At 37.7% G+C, this 27,757-nt stretch overlaps 1 protein-coding gene across 1 annotated transcript in view; it reads left to right on the top strand.

Annotated features, from left to right (window-relative positions):
* Positions 1-27,757, top strand: part of DPYD (dihydropyrimidine dehydrogenase) — a 955,731-nt gene that overhangs the window by 780,699 nt on the left and 147,275 nt on the right. Inside the window, exon 19 of the mRNA XM_055402118.2 lies at positions 2,558-2,700. Within this exon, the coding sequence (XP_055258093.2) occupies positions 2,558-2,700 (143 nt within the window). The remainder of the gene's footprint in view (positions 1-2,557; positions 2,701-27,757) is intronic.

Below are 27,757 nucleotides of genomic sequence, written 5' to 3'. Positions count from 1 at the left end.
AGGTAGATTATATTTCATTTAAATCAAGTTATAAAGAAAACCAATCAAATAGAATTTATAATGGAAATTAAAACTGAATTTTCTATTACCCAGCAACAGAAGGATCCATTTCTTCATTTTTGGATCACATTTCCTCAGAGAACATAATTACTCTTAATTTTAAAAAAGATACCTTTATTAGTTTGAAAGGTTTTCATGTTCATTAGGTAAATTAGAAAAGATTTAGAAAAAGAAGGGAAACATCAAGTAGAAAACATCTTATTGACCTAACTGAACATTTTAAAATGCCACTGAGGGTTTGCTGATGTTCTTTAACACCTGTGTAATAATGTTGCCCTTTAAATGGAACTGGTTAAATTTTCAAAGCTGTGTTCTGGGATTTTGCCATTTGATGTCCATTAATATCAATTGGAATATGTGGCCAAATCCCTGTGTACCACTTTGAAACTTTACCCCTTAGTGTTAATGATAGTCTTCTAACAGTGCAGTTAGAAATAAATTATTTATCTGCTTAGCACAAATTTCCTTTACTCTCTAGGGTCAACTGAATAAGAAAAAAAAAGAATCCCAATACTTCTTTATCGCTTCAAAGTAACATGTGTGTAAAGGAGCCATCAACTTAGTATATATTGAACATGTCAGTTATATTTTGCCAGGATAGCTATATGTCTGTCTAAAAGATTCAAGTTACAAATTCCCTAAAAATCCTTTTCCCCTAACCTTTACTCTTGAATTTCTTTTTAGTATAGCTAAAGATACGTTTTTATAAGTATGCGTGTGTGTATTCTTTCCATGCATCCTCCTGTCCACTGTGTTCGCCTTTTTCAATGATTAAAACATTCAAACTAAGAAGAAGTCACTGCTAAATATTTTAAAATATAAATTGGGTCTTGATGTTCAGTTTCTAAATGGCCCTAACTTACTGCCTTGTATTTAAATGTCAGTTATGGGATTCCGAAGTTTCAGCATTGAATATTCTTGCCTAAAATGCTAATACCCAGAGGAAGATATTCTTAGGTTTGGGAGCACCAAGTAGTCATTTCCACAAACATTTTGGTGTTGAATGCAAAAGCATTAATTACACATAAATTCAGTTTCATCTGAAATGAACAAGTTGAAAAGAAAACCACTGATTTTATTTTTTAAATTATTTTTATGCTTTCTTAAAAATTTGTTTCTGTTTACTTACTTACTCTTGGCTGTGCTGGGTCTTCATGGATGTAAGGGCTTGTCTCTAGTTGCAGTGAGTAAAGGCTGCTCTGCAGTTTTGGCGTGCAGACTTCCCATTGCAGTGGCTTCTCATTGCAGCACATGGGCTCAGAAGTCATGGGTCCTAGGCTGTTGAGCACAGGCTCAATATTTACAGCACACAAGCTTAGTTGCTTCTCGGCTTGTGGGATCTCCTCGATCAAGGATAGAACTCATGTCTCCTGCATTGGCAGGCGGATTCTTTACCACTGAGTGACCAAGGAAGCCCAGCCACTGATTTTAATGAAAACTCTTTGTGCTTCCTTAACGGGAACACCAATAAATACATACTGAGAATACTGGTAAAGATGCTGGGGATGGTGGACAGGATGCCAGAGTACTCACCACAAAGACTTGTTTTACCTTTCACTTGTTTGGTTGTTTGTGGAGATCTGGTTGAGGCAAAACCATATCCTTGCACAAAAGAAACTACTTTTACTTCAGAAAATGCCTTTAAGGGACCATTGACTTATGAGTATACGTCAGAAATATCAAATTACATAGTTATATTGTGAGAACATTAATGTACTCCTGATTGTGATAACCTGTGAGAGTCTAAGCAGCCTTATAAAGTGTAATCATATGAAATATGACCTAAAAAATGATGTCTTCTGTCCATCCCTGCAGCTTTTATTACTCTTAGCAAATAATTTATCAGTAATGTTTGGTTAAATAATGTATAAAATTCAAATATACACTAATTACTGAATTCTAGTAAACTCTCTTTACCTTGTTTAAAAATTTCTAACATATGAAAAATTAGATTAGGCTCACTATGTTTCATCAGATTTGGGAAAATACATGTAAAATGCAATATGGAATCTGTAAGTTCATCAGCACCTTACTTGTTTTTGCAGTATCTCGATTCACACCAGCTGCTTTATACTTTGTGGAAACATAACAGAGCTGTATGTCTATTTATGCACTGTATGTGATTGTTTTTTCTTTTACAAAATCTGCCATTCCTTGTTCTTTCTCAAACAGATGCTTAAGTGTTCCATACAATCTTTTACAAGGTACTATATATCAAATTGTAGTATGTATGTATTTTTTGCAGGAGTTCACATTGTTATATCCACTTGCGTAACATTCCTGCAGTTAAGAATTATTCTTAAAATAAGAATATATCCATTTATAAATTAACATACTTTGAAACATAACAATGTTTCTATTTTGCATACTCATATATCTTAAGTAGAGATGAAATTGCATTTTGTGTAGTACAACACTGCCATCACACAGTAGTGTTATAAGGCAATATGCTCAAGTGGTCAATATTCTAACCATTGATTACCTTTATTTTCTGTAGGCACAGCCATCAGACCTATTGCTTTGAGAGCTGTGACCACCATTGCTCGTGCTTTGCCTGGATTTCCCATTCTGGCCACTGGTGGAATTGACTCAGCTGAAAGTGGTCTTCAGTTTCTCCACAGTGGTGCTTCGGTGCTACAGGTAGTACCTGTGTTTGTCTGTCCCTTCATAAAGCTCCATCTAACAAATAAAGTGTAAATTATGCGACAACAAATATGTTCTTGTAGGGTCTCTTAAGAAAGAATCCCTGTGGGATCAAATTGGGTGGTACTTACTAAGTTTCTGTTATAAGTTGAGAACAACCCTGAGGTTCATTTCCCGTCCTTTTAAGAGCTTATAAACCCTCTATTTTTTTTTTAACATATTTGTGCACCTGAGAGTCCCTTGGACTGCAAGGAGATCCAACCAGTCCACTTTAAAGGAGATCAGTTCTAGGTGTACATTGGAAGGACTGATGCTGAAGCTGAAACTCCAATACTTTGGCCACCTCATGCGACGAGTTGACTCACTGGAAAAGACTCTGATGCTGGGAGGGATTGGGGGCAGGAGGAGAAGGGGATGACAGAGAATGAAATGGCTGGATGGCATCACCGACTCAATGGACATGGGTTTGGGTGAACTCCGGGAGTTGGTGATGGACAGGGAGGCCTGGAATGCTGTGATTCATGGGGTTGCAAAGAGTCAGACACGACTGAGCGACTGAACTGAACTGATGTTTCTAAAATAAATGGGATCAGGTACCAAAATGCATACTGTGCTACTGGATAAAAACCAAATACATGAGGAAACCTGGGTAAAAGCAAAATCTTGACCGGAAAATAAAAGAAGCCGAGGGTAAGGCCAATACAAAATCTCTGCTGTATGGTACTATAAGGATTAACCATAGTGACTCTGAACTTCCTGGTAGCCAAAGCAAGGAAATCACAGTTTATCAAAATATAGAAATAAATTGGTTGTTTACCTTCTTGTAATATAAAGCTGAGGGAGATTCTTTCATTGTTTTCATAAAAGGATACTTTGAGATGTAGTGCATCATACTCTTATTAACCCTCTACAACTAACTTAGAAATCACTTTATTTTTTATTAATTATACACTTGCTTTTTACATTATAATCTTGTTCAGTGTAGATGCAGTACAGTGCCTCCACATTTTATAGTATAAGCATTACTCTCAGGGGCCAGATGTGCAGGTTTCAGTGATGTGATGTGAACCAGAGGTAAAATTTTTCACATGTCAAGTAGGCTGTGACTTCTGAGGTAATATTCCTTTAATATGGCTTCTTACTACCTAGCATTGATGGTAATTGGGAAGCAGAGTGTTTATCTTCACTTATATTCTCTGGCAAGAATGTAAAGTGTAAAATAATGTGTTGCCAATTTGACAATTGAAGTTAACATCCCATTATGAAATATAAAGTGAAAACAACATATATCAAAATGCTAATGGAGGCAGACTTCTGCTTCCAAGAAGATGGAGTAGATGTAATTTTTCCTATGCTTCTGAATTTTATATATAAAGAGACTCTGAAATGTGAGGAGAAGGCAGCCTGGCCAAGAATCTCAGGACCCAAGGCACAATAGAGTAGAGAGTTTCCTGGGTTTTCTTTTTGCCTCATATATCCAGACTTGGATCCAAAGAATCCAGCAACAGGGAAAAAAAAAACAGGGGTTGAACTATATATATACCCTTTGTAGCTAGAGAACCAAGAAAGGGCAACCTAGCAGACAGAAAACTTTTAGACCATGACTGCTCTACTCTAGCCAAATACTGCAGCTAAAACCTGCAGCGCCAAACCTGCCCACACAAACAAAGTACAAGCCTAAGTCTTATACTTCCAGTCTCAGGAGACTGTAACAAGGCACCTAGCATTGCCCTTGGGCAGTAATGATCCCCCACATGTTGGAGGTATGGACTTCCACCCCACTGACAGTGATGAAGTAGCCCTTCTCCTCCCCTTTGGGACACTGTCAGAGGAAGTCTAATGGGGAGTCAGGACTTTTATCACCACCCAGTGGTAACAAGGCCATTCTGTCCCTCCCACCACAGTCCCCTGGTGTCAGAGGAGGCCTAATGGGCAGCCAGATCTCCTATCCTATCCTGGCAGTAGCATGGAGAATGTCCTTCAGGTTCAATGGAGGTCTAGTAGGGTACCTGGGCACTAAGGACGCAGCAACCTCCCCCTCCCCTGCCAGAATGGTATCCAGAAAAGCCAAATGAATCTCTTAACATAGTACCCAAAATGTCAGTGTTTCGATTGAAAATCACTTATTATACTAAGACCCAGGAAGATCTCAAGGTGAATGGTAAATGACAAATAATAGATGCCAGTACCAAGCTAACAGAGATTTAGAGTGATCTGATGAATATTTTAAAATTAGTCATCATAAAATTTCTCTAACAAGGTGATTACAAACATGCCTGAAACAAATGGAAAATATGGAAGGTCTCAAAAAAGAAATAGAGGATATAAAGTACTTCAGTACTGAAAAAATGAAAACTTCAGTACTGAAAAATACAATAGCAGATACAAAAGTCTGTTGACAGCCTCAACAGAAAAATGGGGAGGACAGAGAAATAATCAGTGAAATGGAAGATAGAGAAGTAGAAATTAACCAATCTGAAAAAGAGAGAGAAAAAAGACTGAAAGGGAAAAAATGGGCAGAGTCTCAAGAAACTGCAGGAGTACAGCAAAAGATCTAATATTCATGTTATCAGAATGCCAGAGGAGAGATCAAGGAAAGGGGATGAAAAGGAAATAACATCTGAAAACTTCTCAATTTTTGCAAGAGACATAAACTTACAAGATTCAAGAAGTTGAATGAATCCTAAATTTGAGAGGCATAGAAAAATCTATACCAAAACATATCATCATCATACTTCTGAAAACTAAAGACAAACAACCCCATGAAAACAAGAAAACCATGATATTTTACTTATAAGGAATAAAAAATTCTAATGACAATATATTTCTCATCAGAAACCATGAAGTCCAGAAAAGGGGACAAAAGTTTTCAGTTGCTGAACAAAAAGATCAACCCAGAATCCTATTTCCTTCAAGAAAGAAAGATAAAACATTCTTGACTCAAGAAATACCAAGAATTTATTTCCAGGAAGCATAACTAAAAGAATGACTGGAGAAGTTCCTTAAGAAAAAGAAAAATTATGAAAGAAGGTACTGTGGGGCATCAGAAAGGAAGAAAGAATACACAGCAGATATACAGATACGTAAATACAATACAGGTATGTGAATATAGAAAGTGCTATGTGTCCTCATAAAAACATGAGGACATGTTTCTGCTTAGGCTTATCTGGGATTGAAAAGCAAAATGTCATTCAAACTTCCTGAAGAAAATGAAGCCTATTGTATAGTATATATGAATGCAGACAGGAACTACAAGAGCCAATGGGGCAGTTCTCTACCTAGAGAGGGCAGGAGACCTTTTCCACCTCTCTTTTGTGAGCCATGTGATTTTCCCAAAAGGAATCTATAGTTCTGTCTGTTCCTCTTTAAGACTTACTCCTCATTTCTGCCTCCTCTGCATGGCCTAGCACATGCTCATCATGGACCATTCTACATAGTGGTCTTTCAGTTCCACCTTTTATATAAAATACCTTACCAGCTGAGTATCTATCCCTTGGCTTAGATTTTCAAAAGAAGAAATCTGCTTGGCTTAATGTATCTTTTCATGCCAAGCATCATCATAAAACACAAGTCACCTGATGTATTGGCTGGTGTATAGCAGAAACACCAACATTTGTTGAATGAATTTTTTAAGTGAGTGTGCTTGAGTTGTGATTTTTTTTGTACCAGATTGTGAAGAGGGGATGAGAGGGTCAACATGGTATTAAAAAGTGGCTGCCAAAGCTCTGCTCCTTCAGCTTAGGCTCAGAGACTTTCCAGCTACGTAAAATATTGACTCCCAGTTGATGTTGTTAGAAATGTAAATTTTCACACATAGTCTTTTACTGGTGTAAAATTTCAGGTTGTGTATCAATTATGTGTCATTATGAACATCACCAGATGGTCAACACCGAAATCAGATTGATTATATTCTTTGCAGCCAAAAATGGAGAAGCTCTATACAGTTAGCAAAAACAAGACCAGAAGCTGACTGTGGCTCAGATCATGAACTCCTTACTGCCAAACTCAGACTTAATTGCAGAAAGTAGGGAAAAACCACTAGACCATTCAGGTATGACCTAAATCAAATCCCTAAGGACTATACAGCAGAAGTGAGAAAAAGATTTTAAGGGACTAGATTTGATAGAGTGCCCGAAGAACTATGGACGGAGGTTCATGACATTATACAGGAGACAAGGAATAAGACCATCCCCAAGAAAAACAAATGCAAAAAATCAAAATGGCTGTCTGAGGAGGCCTTACAGATAGCTGTGAAAAGAAGAGAAGCAAAAAGCAAAGGAGAAAGGGAAAGATATACCCATTTGAATCCAGAGTTCCAAAAATAGCAGGGAGAGATAAGAAAGCCTTCCTCAGTGATCAGTGCAAAGAAATAGAGGAAAACAATAGAATGGGAAAGACTAGAGATCTCTTCAAGAAAATTAGAGATACCAAGGGAAGTTTCATGCAAAAATGGGCTCAGTAAAGGACAGAAATGGTATGAAGCTAACAGAAGCAGAAGAAGAGGTGGCAAGAATGCACAGAATAACTGTACAAAAAAGATCTTCACAACCCAGATAATCACGATGGTGTGATCACTCACCTAGAGCCAGACATCCTGGAATATGAAGTCAAGTGGGCCTTAGAAAGCATCACTACGAACAAAGCTAGTGGAAGTGATGGAATTCCAGTTGAGCTATTTCAAATCCTGAAAGATGATGCTGTGAAAGTGCTGCATTCAGTATGCCAGCAAATTTGGAAAACTCAGCAGTGGCCACAGGACTGGAAAAGGCCAGTTTTCATTCCAATCCCTAAGAAAGGCAATGCCAAAAATGCTCAAACTACCACACAATTGCATTCATCTCACACACTAGTACGGAGAAGGCAATGGCAAGCCACTCCAGTACTATTGCCTAGAAAATCCCATGGATGGAGGAGCCTGGTAGGCTGCAGTCCGTGGGGTCGCTAAGGGTCAGACACGACTGAGCGACTTCACTTTCACTTTTCACTTTCACACATTGGAGAAGGAAATGGCAACCCACTCCAGTGTTCTTGCCTGGAGAATCCCAGGGATGGGGGAGCCTGGTGGGCTTCCGTCTATGGGGTCACACAGAGTCGGACACGACTGAAGTGACTTAGCAGTAGCAGCAGCACACACTAGTAAAGTAATGCTCAAAATTCTCCAAGCCAGGCTTCAGCAATATGTGACCCATGAACTTCCAGATGTTCAAGCTGGTTTTAGAAAAGTCAGAGGAACCAGAGATCAAATTGCCAACATCTGCTGGATCATTGAAAAACCAAGAGAGTTCCAGAAAACCATCTATTTCTGCTTTATTGACTATGCCAAAGCCTTTGACTGTGTGGATCACAATAAACTGTGGAACATTCTGCAAGAGAATACCAGACCACCTGACCTGCCTCTTGAGAAATCTGTATGCAGGTCAGGAAGCAACAGTTAGAACTGGACATGGAACAACCGACTAGTTCCAAATAGGAAAATGAGTACGTCAAGGTTGTATATCGTCACCCTGTTTATTTAACTTATATGCAGAGTACATCATGAGAAATGCTTGGCTGGATGAAGCGCAAGCTTGAATCAAGATTGCTGGGAGAAATATAAAAAACCTCAGATATGCAGATGACACCACCCTTAGGGCAGAAAGTGAAGAAGAACTAAAGATCCTCTTGATGAAAGTGAAAGAGGAGAGCAAAAAAGTTGGCTTAAAGCTCCATTCAGAAGACTAGGATCATGACATCCAGTCACATCACTTCATGGCAAATATATGGCAAAACAGTGGAAACAGTGGCTGACTTTATATTTTAGGATTCCAAATTCACTGCAGATGGTGTCTGCAGCCATGAAATTAGAAGATATTTACTTCTTGTAAGAAAAGTTATGACCAGCCTAGACAGCATATTAAAAAGCAGAGACATTACTTTGCTAACAAGGTCCATCTAGTCAAGGCTATGGTGTTTCCAGTAGTCACATATGGATGTGAGAGTTAACGAAAAGAATTAATGCTTTTGAACTGTGGTATGGGAGAAGACTCTTGAGAGTCCCTTGGACTGCAAGGAGATCCAACCAGTCCATCCTAAAGGAAATCAGTCCTGGATATTCATTGGAAGGACTGATGTTGAAGCTGAGACTCCAATATTTTGGCCACCTGATGCAAAGATCTGACTCATTTGAAAAGACCCTGTTATTGGGAAAGATTGAAGGCGAGAGGAGAGGGGGACGGCAGAGGATGAGATGGTTGTTTGGAATCACCTACTCAAGGGACACGAGTTTGAGTAAGCTCCGGGAGTTGGTGATGGACAGGGAGGCCTGGCGTGATGCGGTCCATGGGGTCACAAAGAGTCAGACACGACTGAGTGACTGAACTGAACTGATGTGTCATCGGTTTTAGTCATGTTTTTATTCAGTCAGAAAATATTTTTAAAGCAATTTTACCTAAAGTGAGAACTAAAATCAGTATTAAGATACATTTAGGACAGTTATGAGTGGGAAAATCCTTGAATTTATAATTTTGACTTGGCATTTGAATGGGGTGGAAAATGTATAATATTTCTATATCTCTTTCATTGTAGCTAAATTTTACCCCGTTCTACTTCTTAGACCTGGGTTAATCTAACCTTTCATTTGCTATACTTCTGGGCTGCTGAATATTATTAGAGAAATTCAGGTAACTCTGCCAATTGAATTTTCTCCAAATTCACAATGCTTAATGTCAGCTGGGCCTTGGGTGATTGTAAGCATCAGTTTTTATTCATCTTAAAAAAAATTCCCATTGAATTCCCTCTGGCAATTTTTGTACACCCCATCATCACCCTCCCATTTTCTGTTGCCATTTCTTCCCTGGCTCTTACTGCCTACTTCATCCTCTTCTCTGGTTCTGTAATATTTCCCTTGAAAAGCTCATCCACTTATATATCTAAAGGTGGACTACTATGAAATCTATATTTCTAACTATTTCTACTCAAATGTAAAGTGTGTACTGACAAGACACATTTTTTTACAAGACACCATCATACAAATGGCATATATTTAAATAGCATGATGGTGCTGATACACTGGAGTATAGAAAGAGAAGTAATAGGTACAAAATTGTGATTAAATTAAATTTAATGTTTAAACATTTGATTCTAATTTTCTTGATACACATATATAAACTACATAGGTGAATTCACTGCTGAAATAAAGAATTATACTGAAAGTAGCAATTTCAAATTCAGTTTTAGATGCATTCAATAACCATGACCTTCTATGTGACTTTAGAAAAAGTACTGACATTTCAAAAATAGGAAGTTAAAATTTTTTTCCTTAATTTGATAAGTGTAACAGAACATGCTTTCTTAATCAGTATGCATCACAGAGAATCATTCATTTATTTATTCAATAAATATTTATTGAGAATCTACATGCTTGCATTACTATTCTAGGAAATTGGAATACATACTTCTGTGAGTAGAACAAGCAAAAGTTCATTACCTCATGTGGCTTACATTTAAAGGAGGACAAAGGTATGATAAATATGGAACATAAGTATATTATCTGGTGTGTAAGATGATACGTGATATGATAAAAAGAGAGGTTTCACTGCAAATGAAACGTTTGTATAAACAACTGAAGGTGGGTAATCAGGGAAATTTTTATTGAATAAAAATACTTAGGTTGTAGCATCACTTGCTTAAATTTTTGCCAATTGAGAGTTTAACTGAAATATAAAAAATCACAAAATGTTTCAGACCACCTTGCAGTTTATAAATGGAAATTGTCTTTTAGGGTTTCAAATTTCATTTTAATAGGCAAATTTTTTCCTTTTCAAAGTCTTTTTTACCATTTTTAGGAATGTATCATTGGTAAAAAGCCAGGCTGCCATGCAGAAGACCTGGGTCAGGAAGATGCCCTGGAGAAGGGAATGGTAACCAACTCCAGTATTCTTGCCTGGAGAATTCCGTGGACAGAGGAGCCTTGCAGGCTACAGTCCATGGGGTCACAAAAAGTTGGACACTTCTGAGCGACTTTCACTTTCACCATTTCTCATTGGCACTGTTTATTTCTGTTATCTTATTCTTCAACTTGCTTTGACAAATATTTTAACATTTTAGTGGTAAAATATCCAGTTTATTTTTGTTCAGTTGCTCAGTCGTGTCTGACTGTTTGTGACCCTATGGATAACCCTACTTTAAAAATGCTTCAGTTAATGTTGAATAGAAAAACTAAGCAGTTAGCTAGAGAGTAATTTCAATATTCCAGAGCATTTCCCTGAAACAATTTTGGAGTAAAAATGACTATTACAACAGAACAAGATGCAACACATTGGCCAAGAGAAAAGGTTCAAAACTGATTATAGGTCTGTATTCTTGGGTAGCTGCTCTTATTAGTCAGTCAAGCCAACTAACTTAATTCATTTGTGAACCCCAGTGTCTTGAAATCTTATTTTTCATGTTTTTTGATAGGCTCTCAATAGTTAGAATATGCAACTTAGATCTATAAAAACTCTAAATGAATATTTTTAGTAAATTTCAGATACTGAGTGCTGAAATTTATAAATATCCCTTTGCTAAATTACATTCTCAAACTCTTCATAAACTCTTGCGATCTTAAATCTTTTGAAGGGCTGCTCTGTAAAAAAGAAGTTTGCTTCTGGCTGTCCATGAGTTATTTAGAAAAGGGATAGTAAATAAACAATTTTAATAATTTCCCTTTAAAACAGTTTGAAATGATTATGTTAATAAATTAACCCTGGCTTTTTTTTTAACTTTTAGTTTAAACCATTTGTCCCAGACTTAGCCTTCAGAATTCTATATCCCCTTCATCTGACTTAAGTGTTACTCTAAAATTTCTGTTAATAAAAAGTTACTTAGGAATTTCTATTACAACCAAAACGCAGACTGAGTCAGTTGTTTTAGTGATAAGTTTCATCTCAAAATGTTCCCTCTCCTCTATTGTATATATATAGAGAATGTAAGTACTATACTACCTTTTTTTCCCACTGAATTACTTTGATTTTCTATAATTTAATTTAATGATACTGCCATTACAATTCAATCTTCTAAGGACTTTGATTCAGGACATCAGAAATTATAGGAAGCCATCAGTTTATTCATATACAATTATGACCTATGCCTTCATTGAGATTGTATGGGTATTTTTTTTAATCCATTTCTTTTGTGTGGGCTTGTCACTGAAATTAATAGAAAATCCTGAAATACAACAGAAACAGGGAGTGTAGTGGGCATTTGCTGTGAGTCATGGTCAAATGACAGACACTCACTAGAGTTTCTAACCAAATCAATTTTTAACAATAATCAGCTACTCTGATGGAGCTCAGTTCAGTTCAGTTGCTCAGTCGTGTCTGACTCTTAGCGACCCCATGAATCACAGCACAAAAGGCCTCCCTGTCCATCACCAACTCCCGGAGTTCACTCAAACTCATGTCCATCGAGTCGGTGATGCCATCCAGCCACCTCATTCTCTGTCGTCCCCGTCTCCTCCTGCCCCCAATCGCTCCCAGCATCAGAGTCTTTTCCAGTGAGTCAACTCATCGCATGAGGTGGCCAAAGTATTGGAGTCTCAGCTTTAGCATAAGTCCTTCCAATGAACACCCAGGATTGATCTCCTTTAGAATGGACTGGTTGGATCTCCTTGCAGTCTAAGGGACTCTCAAGAGTCTTCTCCAGCAACACAGTTTAAAAGCATCAATTCTTCGGCGATCAGCTTTCTTCACAGTCCAACTCTCACATCCATACATGACCACGGGAAAAACCATTGCCTTGACTAGACGGACCTTGGTTGGCAAAGTAATGTCTCTGCTTTTTAATATGATACCTAGGCTGGTCATAACTTTCCTTCCAAGGAGTTAGCGTCTTTTAATTTCATGGCTGCAATCAGCATCTGCAGTGATTTTGAAACCCAAAAAAATAAAGTCTGACACTGTTTCCACTGTTTCCCCATCTATTTGCCATGAAGTGATGGGACCAGATGCCATGATCTTAGTTTTCTGAATGTTGAGCTTCAAGCCAACCTTTTCACTCTCCTCTTTCACTTTCATCAAGAGGCTTTTGAGTTCCTCTTCACTTTCTGCCATAAGGGTGGTGTCATCTGCATATCTGAGGTTATTCATATTTCTCCCAGCAATCTTGATTCCAGCTTGTGCTTCTTCCAGCCCAGCGTTCCTCATGATGTACTCTGCATATAAGTTAAATAAGCAGGGTGACAATATACAACCTTGACGTACTCCTTTTCCTATTTGGAACCAGTCTGTTGTTCCATGTACAGTTCTAACTGTTGCTTCCTGACCTGCATACAGGTTTCTCAAGAGGCAGGTCAGGTGGTCTGGGATTCCTATCTCTTTCAGAATTTTCCACAGTTTATTGTGATCCACACAATCAAAGGCCTTGGCATAGTCAATGAAGCAGAAATAGATGTTTTTCTGGAACTCTCTTGCTTTCTCCATAATCCAGCGGATGTTGGCAATTTGATCTCTGGTGCCTCTGCCTTTTCTAAAACCTGCTTGAACATCTGGGAGTTCACGATTCACACATTGCTGAAGCCTGGCTTGGAGAATTTTGAGCATGACTTTACTAGCATGTGAGATGAGTGCAATTGTGCAGTAGTTTGAGCATTCTTTGGCATTGCCTTTCTTTGGGATTGGAATGAAGACTGAACTTTTCCAGGCCTGTGGCCACTGCTGAGTTTTCCAAATTTGCTGGCATATTGAGTGCAGCACTTTCACAGCATCATCTTTCAGGATTTGAAATAGATCAACTGGAATTCCATCACCTCCACTAGCTTTGTTTGTCGTGATGCTCTCTAAGGCCCACTTGACTTCACATTCCAAGATGTCTGGTTCCAGGTGAGTGATCGTGATTATCTTCGTCGTGAAGATCTTTTTTGTACAGTTCTTCTGCGTATTCTTGCCATCTCTTCTTAATATCTTCTGCTTCTGTTAGGTCCATACCATTTCTGTCCTTTATCGAGCCCATCTTTGCATGAAATGTTCCTTTGATATCTCTAATTTTCTTGAAAAGATCTCTTGTTTTTCCTATTCTGTTGTTTTCCTCTATTTCTTTGCATTGATCGCTGAGGAAGGCTTTCTTATCTCTCCTTGCTATTCTTTGGAACTCTGCATTCAGATGCTTATATCTTTCCTTTCCTCCTTTGCTTTTCGCTTCTCTTCTTTTCACAGCTATTTGTAAGGCCTCCTCAGACAGCCATTTTGCTTTTTTGCATTTCTTTTCCATGGGGATGGTCTTGGTCCCTGTCTCCTGTACAATGTCACGAACCTCCGTCCAGAGTTCATCAGGCACTCTATCTATCAGATCTAGACCCTTAAATCTATTTCTTACTTCCACTGTATAATCACAAGAGATTTGATTTAGGTCATATCTGAATGGTCTAGTGGTTTTCCCTACTTTCTTCAATTTAAGTCTGAATTTGGCAATAAGGAGTTCATGATCTGAGCCACAGTCAGCTCCTGGTCTTGTTTTTGCTAACTGTATACAGCTTCTCCATCTTTGACTGCAAAGAATATAATCAATCTGATTTCGGTGTTGACCATCTGATGGAGCTAGTTCCAGCTAAATGGAATTTTTTAATGTGATCAAGAGATGTATTATTTTATTGAAACTAGAGAAAAAGAAGTAATTGAAGCAGCATGATGACACTATTTCCACGTGAATGCAGATGCGTAGCGGACATTCTCTCTTGGTCATAATGCACAGGAAGACTTCAGTGCTTCAACTATTTAAGTTGGGGTTTTTGGATGGTAAAAATTTTGCCTACTGTATTCTAAATTCTTGTTGGGTAAGTGGAAAATATGTTTGTTCAATTATTTCACATTTTTCCATTCATCATCATTCACTTTGAGGTCAGGCTATGATACCTGAAGGCAGAATAGTTGATATCATTCAAAGTTATTTTAAATGGCATCAGAACTATTTCACATAGCTAATTAAAATACACATATTAATAGTTTTCTTTCCATTATGCAATTTCTTGTTTCCTAGCTTTAACGAGTGTTTCATTTACAATGTTAAGAACAATATGCAAGTAGTTATTTAAAAATAAAAGAAACCCCGTATTCTTAGGATAATATATAAGGAAAATATGCTTTTAGTATCCATTCAGTGAAACTCAAATTACTGTCAATTATTACATTATTTTTAAATTACCTTAATAGATGGTTTCTTTAATGGAAGAGGTTTTAGTTTTTGAAAAGCATCTTGATTCCAGGGCCACAATGTTGTTTATAAGCAAATAGAGGAAATTAAATGGAAGCCTGCTAGGCTTTTGAATTATTATACACTCACCACTTGATAGATTAATATCTATATTCAAAAGAAATTAATTGAAATTAAATCTAATCTTATTGAATGATAGTTTCACTATAAGAAAAAGTAACTATATCACACAATGACTATTTTATGTGAGAAAATAACCATGAATTAGCTATGATGTTTGCAGATATAACCATATGAAATTTCTGATCTTCTGTGAAGTTGTTTGACTAAATTTTTTCCTGACTCTTGCCAGAACTTTATATTGTTTGTTCCTTTTAGCTTTGTATGCAGAGCTATGGCTATCTACTAGTTTCACTTCTTCATCAAAGAATCTTCATATATCTGACAAAAAATTTTAAACTATTTACCTTTTTATTCTTCAGTTAAAAAAAATATCCAAGTTGTGTAGATATTCTTTTTCACATTTTATTTTTCAAACATTGTGTTTTCTATGTTGGTTTTCTCTGAATCTTTCCAATTTATCAGTTTATTATTTGAAATGAATTGTGATTGAATGTAACTGATTTTTAAGTAATCGTTTCATAACTTATCCACTCAAACAACTATTAAAAATAGTCACTTGGGAGCTAAGGTATTTTCAATTCCATCGGTAACTACTCTTCATATTTTGAGAATGGATCTCATTTCCTAAAAACAAAGCTAAGGAGAGCCAAGTTGAGTGAACAAAGTTGGTTGTTGAACTGAGTTACATATACAAAATCATGAGTCTCTTTTTCTTTCAGTCCATAAACTGACTTTAATAAACAGTTCCAAAAAGGTGTAACAAAATTATTCTGAGGAGTACCAGCATGCACCAAAGTGATTATTTTGAAGAACCCAACCTAATTTAGAGGTGCATAATTGTGTATTTGTTTAAAAATCCACCTTAATATTTTAGAAACTCATTTTGGTACTAAGTTAGGGTTCAGAATTCAGACTAAATACAGAGTTAGAAAGCATTGCTGCTGCTTAGTAATCACAACTGTGTCTCCCATTTAGAAATTTAAAAAATCAATGATAAGTTTAAGGTGTTTGAGAAGTTGTAAAGGAAATTTCATAATCTCTCTCCAGTTCAAGCAACTGCTAATTCGCAATTCAGAAACCAGGCTTAGGCCAGATGACCTATGTCTAAACTAAGAGCATGATCCAATTCAGCATTGAGATACAAGATTATAATCAGTTCCACTAAGTAGAAGAATTTTTATCAATTGAATTTGACACAAACATGAGAAAATCTGGATTTTGTCAGACGTATTCTGTGCAGATATCTATAAATATTTATTGGATTTTGGCATCTTCCTCTTGCGCTTACACTCCTTAAAAAAATGTTTCTGATAGAAACTGTTTACTTATATGTTAAAAGTTTGCTCAAGGAATGGAACTCACATCATCAATACTCCCACGTAAAATGCTTTTAGGGGAAACTTTTGAATATTTTATTGTAGACTGTTCAACGAATTGTAATTTCAGATAGAAGGCCAAATGGATTTTGGTTTTATCTAAGTTTAAAAAAATCGTTCAAAAGCTTGCCTCTCTAAAAATATGTATCTTTGCATCATGTATGTGTTTTATGGCATAAAAGTTACAGTTCAATAGATTTCTAAACAGCTTTTGAGACAGAGACATGAATTTTTACAGATTCTAATTACAAGTTAGAAGTCATCCCACTGTGGGAAATTAAAAATAGAGACAATTAGAGAAAATTCCAGTTGAAAGAAGAATGCATTATAGAAAAAGCAATAAAAGCACAAAATAAAAGCAGGAAAGTAAAATCACTTCTCAGTAGTTCTTCTATGATTCAACTATAGATCAACAGTGTGTAGTTAATGCATTACCAGGAGAGCATTAATTTGCAATTACGGCAGGTGATCTGATCCTCTGTGTTCTGTCCATTGACACAGATGACCTTTTGTTGAAAGAGATTCTATGGTCATTATTTTAAATAGAGCAAAACGCAAATATTCTGTAGGTGCAAGTAGGTCACTTTCAGTCATAAGTATCTTACACAACACAAAGTGGGAATCTTTGTAGTACAGCCCCAGTAGTCACATAAGGGAGAAGAATGAGCCTGGACACATCTATTTGTGTACATATGGATGTAATATGCACTGTATGATGGTGAGCAAAAATGATTCAAGGAGAAACTACAAAGTAAGCATAAAATAAAATAGACCTATAATAAACATTTACAAAGGAAGATATGAGACACTTTGATGCAACTAAGTATGTGTTTAGCGATGCTTCATTTTGAACATGTGGGCTAAACAGCCCAGGAGGTAGAGTCTGATGCCCCAACAACCACATTCTTGAAAGGAAGTGGATCTCAGCTGTTTAGAGACCTTACTCTAACCGTAAACATGTGTCAGGGCCCCAAGGGTCTTGTCCAGAGTCTGCTACACAGGCAATCAGCCTCAGAATTGCCAGCTAGGCATGGGAGACCTGAGAAACTGCACCTTACTGATAAATGTTTCAACACTAATGAAAATGCATACATTGTGCAGAGTGAAATCCTAGCTCTGCTGTTCACTAGCTGTGTGACCTTGACTTTATTAGGTATATGAACTTTTCATACTTCAGTTTTGTTATCTATGAAGTGGGAATAATAGCAATACCTACTTGGTAAGATGGATGTGAAGAGTAAACACTGTCACATGTGAAGCATTTGTTATAGTACCTGCAACAAAGTGCCCCACAAATGTTAGGCTGGAATGATCCTCATCATCATACCCCCACCAGCATTTGTAGCACCGACAAAGAATTTTAAAACAAAGTTGACAGCCCTTTATTCCAGCATGTAGGCTTCCCCACTGGCTCAGCATTAAAAAAACAAAAACTCCGCCTACAGTGCAGGTGATGCAAGTTTGAATCCCTGGGTTGAGAAGATTCCCTGGAGAAGGAAATGGCAACCCACTCCAGTATTCTTGCCTGGGAAATTCCATGAACAGAGGTTCCTGGTGGGCTACAGTCCATGGGGTCACAAAAGAGTTGGACACAACTTAGCAACTAAACAACAGCAACAACAATTCTAGCATGTAGCTAGTCTTAGTTCAGTTCAGTTCAGTTCAGTTCAGTCGCTCAGTCGTGTCTGACTCTCCGCGACCCCATGAATCACAGCACGCCAGGCCTCCCTGTCCATCACCAACTCCCGGAGTACACTCAAACTCATGTCCACAGAGTCGGTGATGCCATCCAGCCATCTCATTCTCCGTCATCCCCTTCTCCTCCCGCCCCCAACCTTTCCCAGCATCAGAGTCTTTTCCAGTGAGTCAACTCGTCTCATGAGGTGGCCAAAGTATTGGAGTTTCAGCTTTAGCATCAGTCCCTCCAATGAACATCCAGGATTGATCTCCTTTAGAATGGACTGGTTGGATCTCCTTGCAGTATAAGGGACTCTCAAGAGTCTTCTCCAACACCACAGTTCAAAAGCATCGATTCTTCGGCGATCAGCTTTCTTCACAGTCCAACTCTCACATCCATACATGACCACGGGAAAAACCATTGCCTTGACTAGACGGACCTTGGTCGGCAAAGTAATGTCTCTGCTTTTTAATATACTATCAAGGTTGGTCATAACTTTCCTTCCAAGGAGCAAGCGTCTTTTAATTTCATGGCTGCAATCAGCATCTGCAGTGATTTTGGAGCCCAAAAAAACAAAGTCTGACACTGTTTCCACTGTTTTTCCATCTATTTCCCATGAAGTGATGGGACCAGATGCCATGATCTTTGTTTTCTGAATGTTGAGCTTCAAGCCAACCTTTTCACTCTCCTCTTTCACTTTCATCAAGAGGCTTTTGAGTTCCTCTTCACTTTCTGCCATAAGGGTAGTGTCATCTGCATATCTGAGGTTATTGATATTTCTCCCAGCAATCTTGATTCCAGCTTGTGCTTCTTCCAGCCCAGCGTTCCTCATGATGTACTCTGCATATAAGTTAAATAAGCAAGGTGACAATATACAACCTTGACGCACTCCTTTTCCTATTTGGAACCAGTCTGTTGTTCCATGACCGGTTCTAACTGTTGCTTCCTGACCTGCATACAGGTTTCTCAAGAGGCAGGTCAGGTGGTCTGGGATTCCCATCTCTTTCAGAATGTTCCACAGTTTATTGTGATCCACACAGTCAAAGGCTTTGGCATAGTCAATGAAGCAGAAATAGATGTTTTTCTGAAACTCTCTTGCTTTCTCCATGATCCAGCGGATGTTGGCAATTTGATCTCTGGTGCCTCAGTCTTAGTTCAGGTTGATTAAAACAGAGTCTAAGGGAGAGATCAAGTGCTGATGTTTTGTTGGAAGGTAAAATCTAGGATAGCAAGAGTAAAAGAAAATAGAAGTGAGAAAGAAGATGCCGTTTGAATTCAAGGTAATGCATTACTGAGTTGGCCACTGCTTCACAGGATGCAAAGACAAGCAGAAAGCAGTTGGCAACATGGATTGCCTTCAGACACTCTAGATAAAAACCAATGCCTTGAAGGAATTTCCTGGTGATGCAGTGGTTAGGACTCAGCTGTTTATCTGAGGTGGCCCAGATTCAGTCCCTCAGCATAGAACTAAGATCCTGCAAGCTGGTGGTGCAGAAGGAAAAAAAAAAAGAATGAAAGAAACAAAAAATCCCATGCCTTGAGACTTGGGGCAATCTATTTCAGTGAAAATGAAGAAGAAATTTATCTACCATTCCCTTCAGCCTTTTGTTGCCCATTGGTTAAAGTTCATCCTTCCAGAGAGTTAACTTTCCCATCCTTCTGGGTTTTATCACCCTGCAAAAGCAGATTACTATGAGCTGTAGTGTGGCCCATTGTGGCATTTCATCCAGGACTCTAATCTCGTCTGCACATCTGGTTATCAAGCCTCTGTATTCACAGTTTGACAGATAATTTATTACATTACAAGTTATCCAGTTAAAACTATAAGCAAGTTCTGCCTCTTATTTCCATTATACCTGCTTCCACGTATCTTTCATCCACTGGCCTTACTTCTTTTCAGACAGAATATATTCATGTTATTTTTCTAAAAGCATAGGATTTCAGAAAAAAAGAAAAATCCTGTGAATACAGTAATAGTGAAATACCATATTCATACTGTTCATATCTTTACTTTATAAATGTAAGTGGTATTGTCAGTCAGTAAGTGAATTTTTAGCACAAGATTACTTATAAGTGATCACTTCACTGGATCACTTCACTCCCAGAATGAGACACAGAAAGCTAAGAAACTGGGTGATCTCAAGTAAATCTGGCTTGCTGTGAGAGAATTAAATGGGTACCCCAAGACTCCCTGTAACCTGGGGAAATTAGTACAGCAGTGACCTAAGCATGCAGAAGTAATCCCACTTTTATTAATAGCTGGAAACCCAGGGGAAGTACTCTGAAATGCTCTCAGTAATATTTTAAAACTGAATAACATGCATTCAAAACATATTCTGAAGGGACTTCCCTATTGATCCAGTGGTTTAACTCTGCTTCCAATGCAAAGAATGCAGGTTCGATCCCTGGTCAGAGAAGTAAGATTACACATGCTGCACAGTGTGGCCAAAGTGGAAAAATTTTTTTGGAAAAAAGAAATAAATCTGAAGAGCACATGGGACTTGTGTCTTTCTAGAAAAGCATCTAAAATAGGCATTATGGTGATTCAAGAAGGGGGACTCTCATCCTTGCTTCTTTCTCCATTCAGTTTTTGGGTGAAGCAGTAATGATTCATTAATCATCCAAACAGTCAAAGGAAAAGGGGGACAAATAAACAAATACACAGATAAAGAAAAGGGAGGAATAAGGTCCTTATGGTCAATTGATTGGGAACGGAATCCAACTTTATATAGGAAAACAACTTGTCTATAGTAGCTTTCCATTTTTTTCATGGATAGATACATTTTATGAATAAATGCTTAAGTCAGTTGAAGTCCCAATTTTGACCAGAGTTGGCTGGTAGGTCATTCTGGCCATTTTGGGTCTTACCCATTCTAATTATATGTAAGGTATTTAGTTCCATCCGTGTAACAGTTGACATTCTAGTGACTGCATATTGTGATAACTATCTTAGGCCAACATCATATAAGGAACTGATAATGAAGAGAACATAAATAGTTTATCAAAGCCTTACTATAATCTGCAGTAAGGCTTTATATACATTTTAACTCTGCAAATCTAATAACAAAGCTATTATAATGGCTAGTGCTTACATTGAATTTACTATGTGCCAGATGCTTCTGTAAGCTAATAGTTATACGAATTCATTTACTCCTCCAATAATCTTGTGAGATAGTTATTGGTATTACTCCCATTCTATAAACAGAAATATCAAATTATAAGATGATAAGTGGCAAAACTGTCATCTAAACTCACGTGATTTGACTTAGCATATCTGATTTTAACCACTATACTTTATTGACATTTTGCCCACTAGAATAACTATATTTTCAAAAGGCAGACAGTAATAAGTGCTAGTGAGTATGTGGAAAAACTGGAGCCCTCATGTATTGCTTGTGGGAATGTCAAATGGTGCAACTACTTTCAGAAACATTTTGAAAGCCCTTAGATAGTTAAACATAAATTTACCACACAATCCAGAAATTTTACTTCTACATATCTATCCAAAAAAATAAAAACATACATCCACAAGACTTATACGTATATGGTCATGGCAGCATTGTTCCTTATACCCTCAAATTGGATAAAGTTCAAATGCCCATCAGCTGATGAATGGATAAACAAAATGTGGTATGTCCAATGGCAAAGTATTCAGTAATAAAATAGACTGATATCATAACAACATAGATTGTTTAACGTGTAAAACCTTATGCTAAGTGAAGCCGAGCAGACAGAAAATACAGTTCTATTTGTATTATATAATTCGATTTATATAAAAATGATCAAAAGGAGTAAATCTACAAAGATAGAAGACCGATCAGTAGCTGCTGGCAGTTTGGGGAGGAAGTGGGAGAAAGACTGTAAAAGGGTACACGGGAACATTTGGGTGGTAGAAATACTTTTAAATTGGGCTGGCTGATGGCTGTACAACTCTATAAGCTTACTAGAACTCATTGACTTGCACACTTGTATAGATAATTTTTATGGTATTCAGTTCAGTTCAGTCGTGTCCGACTTTTTGCGACCCCATGAACCGCAGCACACCAGGTCTCCCTGTCCATCACCAACTCCTAGAGTCCACCCAAACCCATGTCCATTGAGTCGGTGATGCCCATCCAACCATCTCATCCTCTGTCGTCCCCTTCTCCTGCCCTCAATCTTTCCCAGCATCAGGGTCTTCTCAAATGAGTCAGCTCTTCGCATCAGGTAGCCAAAATATTGGAGTTTCAGCTTCAACATCAGTCCTTCCAATGAACACCCAGGACTGATCTCATTTAGGATGGACTGGTTGGATCTCCTTGAAGTCCAAGGGACTCTCTAAAGTGTTCTTCAACACCACAGTTCAAAAGCATCAATTCTTAGGCGCTCAGCTTTCTTTATAGCCCAACTCTCATATCCATACCTAAATGATATTATTCTTTTTTAATGCACATATCTAGAGATGTATTATTGGGCTTCTCAGGTAGCTCAGTGGTAGAGATTCCATCCACCAATGCAGGAGATGAGGGTTCAATCCCTGGGTTGGGAAGATCCCCTGGAGTAGGAAATGGCAACCCATTCCAGTATTCTTACTTGGGAAATCCCATGGACAGAGGAGCCGAGTGGGCAACAGTCTATGGGGTCTCAAAGAATCGGACATGACTTAGGGACTAAACAACAACACAGCAACAAAGAGATAGGTTCAGATTGTTAAATACTGTATGTAACAGTTATTAAATATAAAGGTTTTAAATTTGGATTAATAGTGATTCACAGTGAAAAACCTGGAAGGTAAGCAAGAGGGATATTGAGACCACTGCAGGGTTCTGTTTCTTTCATTTTACTGGGAAATAAGACATAGTACCTTTTAAAGGAATCCATTAATATTTATACTATTATTATTATCTCAAATGTAATCAAATTAAATAAATGTTTATGAACCCTGCCTAATTTAAAAGTAAGCACATTCACAAAGAATTATTTCACAAATAATTCTATGCATTGAAGTATTAAAATTAGACTATTTTCTTACAAATAAACATGATCGTACTTGATACACATGCTTATGTCTGATGCAAGTATTTTAATTTTTAAAGCTATATGTTACATCAGTTCAGTTCAGTCGCTCAGTCGTGTCCGACTCTCCGCGACCCCATGAATCACAGCACGCCAGGCCTCCCTGTCCATCACCAACTCCCGGAGGTCACTCAAACTCATGTCCACAGAGTTGGTGATGCCATCCAGCCATCTCATTCTCCGTCGTCCCCTTCTCCTCCCACCCCCAACCTTTTCCAGTGAGTCAACTCGTCGCATGAGGTGGCCAAAGTACTGCAGTTTCAGCTTTAGCATCAGTCCCTCCAATGAACATCCAGGATTGATCTCCTTTAGAATGGACTGGTTGGATCTCCTTGCAGTATAAGGGACTCTCAAGAGTCTTCTCCAACACCACAGTTCAAAAGCATCGATTCTTTGGCGATCAGCTTTCTTCACAGTCCAACTCTCACATCCATACATGACCACGGGAAAAACCATTGCCTTGACTAGACGGACCTTGGTTGGCAAAGTAATGTCTCTGCTTTTTAATATACTATCAAGGTTGGTCATAACTTTCCTTCCAAGGAGCAAGCGTCTTTTAATTTCATGGCTGCAATCAGCATCTGCAGTGATTTTGGAGCCCAAAAAAACAAAGTCTGACACTGTTTCCACTGTTTTTCCATCTATTTCCCATGAAGTGATGGGACCAGATGCCATGATCTTTGTTTTCTGAATGTTGAGCTTCAAGCCAACCTTTTCACTCTCCTCTTTCACTTTCATCAAGAGGCTTTTGAGTTCCTCTTCACTTTCTGCCATAAGGGTGGTGTCATCTGCATATCTGAGGTTATTCATATTTCTCCCAGCAATCTTGATTCCAGCTTGTGCTTCTTCCAGCCCAGCGTTCCTCATGATGTACTCTGCATATAAGTTAAATAAGCAGGGTGACAATATACAACCTTGACGTACACCTTTTCCTATTTGGAACCAGTCTGTTGTTCCATGTACAGTTCTAACTGTTGCTTCCTGACCTGCATACAGGTTTCTCAAGAGGCAGGTCAGGTGGTCTGGGATTCCCATCTCTTTCAGAATGTTCCACAGTTTATTGTGATCCACACAGTCAAAGGCTTTGGCATAGTCAATGAAGCAGAAATAGATGTTTTTCTGAAACTCTCTTGCTTTCTCCATGATCCAGCAGATGTTGGCAATTTGATCTCTGGTGCCTCTGCCTTTTCTAAAACCTGCTTGAACATCTGGGAGTTCACGGTTTACATACTGCTGAAGCCTAGCTTGGAGAATTTTGAGCATGACTTTACTAGCATGTGAGATGAGTGCAATTGTGCGGTAGTTTGAGCATTCTTTGGCATTGCCTTTCTTTGGGATTGGAATGAAGACTGACCTCTTCCAGTCCTGTGGCCACTGCTAAGTTTTCCAAATTTGCTGGCATATTGAGTGCAGCACTTTCACAGCATCATCTTTCAAGACTTGAAATAACTCAACTGGAATTCCATCACCTCCACTAGCTTTGTTAGTAGTGATGCTTTCTAAGGCCCACTTGACTTCACATTCCAAGATGTCTGGCTCTAGGTCAGTGATCACGTTATCGTGACCATCTTGGTCGTGAAGATCTTTTTTGTACAGTTCTTCTGTGTATTCCTGCCACCTCTTCTTAATATCTTTTGCTTCTGTTAGGTCCATACCATTTCTGTCCTTTATCGAGCCCATCTTTGCATGAAATGTTCCCTTGGAATCTCTAATTTTCTTGAAGAGGTCTCTTGTTTTTCCTATTCTGTTGTTTTCCTCTATTTCTTTGCATTGATCACTGAGGAAGTCTTTCTTATCTCTCCTTGCTATTCTTTGGAACTCTGAATTCAGATGCTTATATCTTTCCTTTTCTCCTTTGCTTTTCGCCTCTCTTCTTTTCACAGCTATTTGTAAGGCCTCCTCAGACAGCCATTTCGCTCTTTTGCATTTCTTTTCCATGGGGATGGTCGTGGTCCCTGTCTCCTGTATATGTTACATAGGAAAAGTTAAATAGATATGGAGAGATTAGCTTTGATGGTATCAATAAGTAACATCTGTTGAGAACTTTAGTCATGAAAGTCATGTGATCAAGCAGTGTTATGTAGTGGTTATAAATAATGCCCATTCATTCTCTGAAGTTATTTAGTATCTGATATTACCAAATATAGTAATAAGAAGCAAACATGTAAGAAAAAAATGCCACAAATAGTGACAAGTACTCCGCAGTACTCTTAAACTAGAAAATGTGATAGTGACTGGGTGGCTGGTTTGACTGGTTGGAGATCTGGAGAGGTGACATTTAAGAGGAGAATTGAATAAGATCACCCAGCTATGTGAAAATACAGAGAAGAGTATTATAGGCAGATAGAGCAAAAATAAAGGCATGAGTGACAAAATAAAAGGCATGTATAGCAGGCATGAGAAAGAGTGGTAAGCAGGAACCAAGTCATACAGAGCTTTGTCAGGTATTATATCAGATGTTCCCATTTTTTCAAAGTGAGACAAGACATTTCTGGTTTTAAAGTGAATATTCTGATAGTCCATATGAGAGATTATGGTGGATTTTAATAGCAAAAATCAATAGATATGGAGAGAAATGAAGTGATTCACAGTATATATTTAAAGGAGTGCAATAAGACTTTCTGAGAGATTAGAATTTTGTGGGCAGGAATCAAAAGGAATGATAAATGATTCCTCAGTTTGGACTATTGGAGAATTAGGTTGTGAGGAGCTGGAAAATTAAGAATGCTTTTCTGGCCATAGTTCAGAGTCCTAGACACCTTAGTGGAGATGTCAGATAGCTGTGTGTCTCCTTTTCTCTAGCCTACTTTCCAGAAATGTACCAAGCCTTCAAATGCATGTATAACCCATAAATGTTTGTCTTCTCTCTCAACTGGGATGTATATTTTTCCATTTCTTACGAATGCTTGGCAGTATTAGGCACAAAGTGGATACATGGATAAGTGCTTGTGGATAGATGCTGAGAATTGAGTGACTGGGTAGATGTCTATATCAGTATATGTGTGGAAATAGACAATAAGCATCTAGTATTGAATAGTTCAGAGGGCTATATATATATATATATATCTCCCAAAGCTGACATCCAGAAGATTATATTATAGGAAACAATTTAAAGAATAAAATTTGCATCAAATGTATGTTTTTTAAAAAAGTAAATAAAATGTCTAAAGGCGAAAATGTCCAAAGGGGGAAAAAAGCCTAAATTTATCAGTGTTTAAAAACATTCTCATTTTCTTAACTCATTTTCTTCAAACATTCAAGAAGTATTGCTTCTCTGTTGTGTTTAAGTGGTCAAATTTCCCACACATTTAATGTTTTTATGACTCATGGATCTTTTGAAAACTCTCAGACCAGATTTTCCTGGCCTGAAACATACACATTCCTAGCTAAACACCTCTCTTACCCTGATTCTACCCCATGAAATCAGAGGAAAGAAAAATAGTGATGTCGTATGCATCTTTTGTTTAAGCTGATAGACTTGAACCAAGAGGACCTGAAAACTTCTTGGAATTAGGAATTTGGGTCTGCAAATGTAAACCCTCATTATCTCTGAATCAATTATACTGTGTTTGTAAGACAAAGACAATAATATATGTAAGGATCAAAATATCAAAGCTGTTTCAGATAGCTGGCTTAATCCTACAGTGATAGACATGTCAGATATTATAATATTTAGCATATTTCCTCATGTGGAAAATGATAGGATTTCAGTTGTCATGCTTTAAGGGCATGAACCATAATCTCATTATCATCTCCCTAAATCAGTCACTACATCCTGGATGTTAACTCCATCCTAATGATACCAGATGCAGTAATATATATGAGGTGAGAGAAAAGTTCCATGACTCATCATTGGGCCTGAAAACAATGATGCAAGCTAAAAATCAATTTAATCACTGGTGAATTCAGCATGGGTAAATTCACCACACATTGCACATGCCTGGTTTTACTAAATAAAGAATAATGTTGCATATTTATAGGGCCTGATGTCTCTGAAACACACAAAGTAAACGTGAATAATCTAAAGAGAGTTAAAAAAAATAAGCCAGCTCTATAGCATTTTAGAGCACTGTACAATTAGGGAACGTTCCTTATAACAACTTCAGGACGTAAGTAATAGGTGAACTTATAGTGTAACATTTCACAGGAAAGACTGAAATGTAAAACACATAAAATTCACTTGTCTGCATTTAGCTTATTTATCTTTTCTTTAATTCATATACATAGACTAGTTCATATTCAATCATTGATTTAAAACTTACAATGTATTGATATGTGGAGAGGGAAAAACAATCAGATTTTAGTTTATGTTGTCAAAGCATAACAGTTGAAATTCATTTGTTTCTTGGTCCTCACATTTTATCTTCTATATTCATCTGTGTGTGATATGTCAATCACTTAAAACATAGATGTGATCGTTTTAGTCCTGGGGCTCAATGTGGTAACTTGTCTTAGAAATTAATCATCATGGGAACAAAACTCAAAAGGCACTAGTTTCACATCAAGATACACAATTAAGAACTTGAATAGTTATTCTTACCTCTAATGAGACCCACGTGTCATATATATAGCAAGAAAGCCTTCCTGTAAATAGTACTTCATAATTCTCATCTCATTTGGTCCTGACAACATCTTTTTGAGGAAGGTTCACTATTATAGA

The sequence above is a fragment of the Moschus berezovskii genome, chromosome 4 (assembly GCF_049115385.1).
Source record: "Moschus berezovskii isolate FMDL1 chromosome 4, NW_MosBer_1.0, whole genome shotgun sequence".
In the NCBI taxonomy this organism is placed as follows: domain Eukaryota; kingdom Metazoa; phylum Chordata; class Mammalia; order Artiodactyla; family Moschidae; genus Moschus; species Moschus berezovskii.
This window is presented reverse-complemented; position numbering and strand designations above follow the sequence as displayed.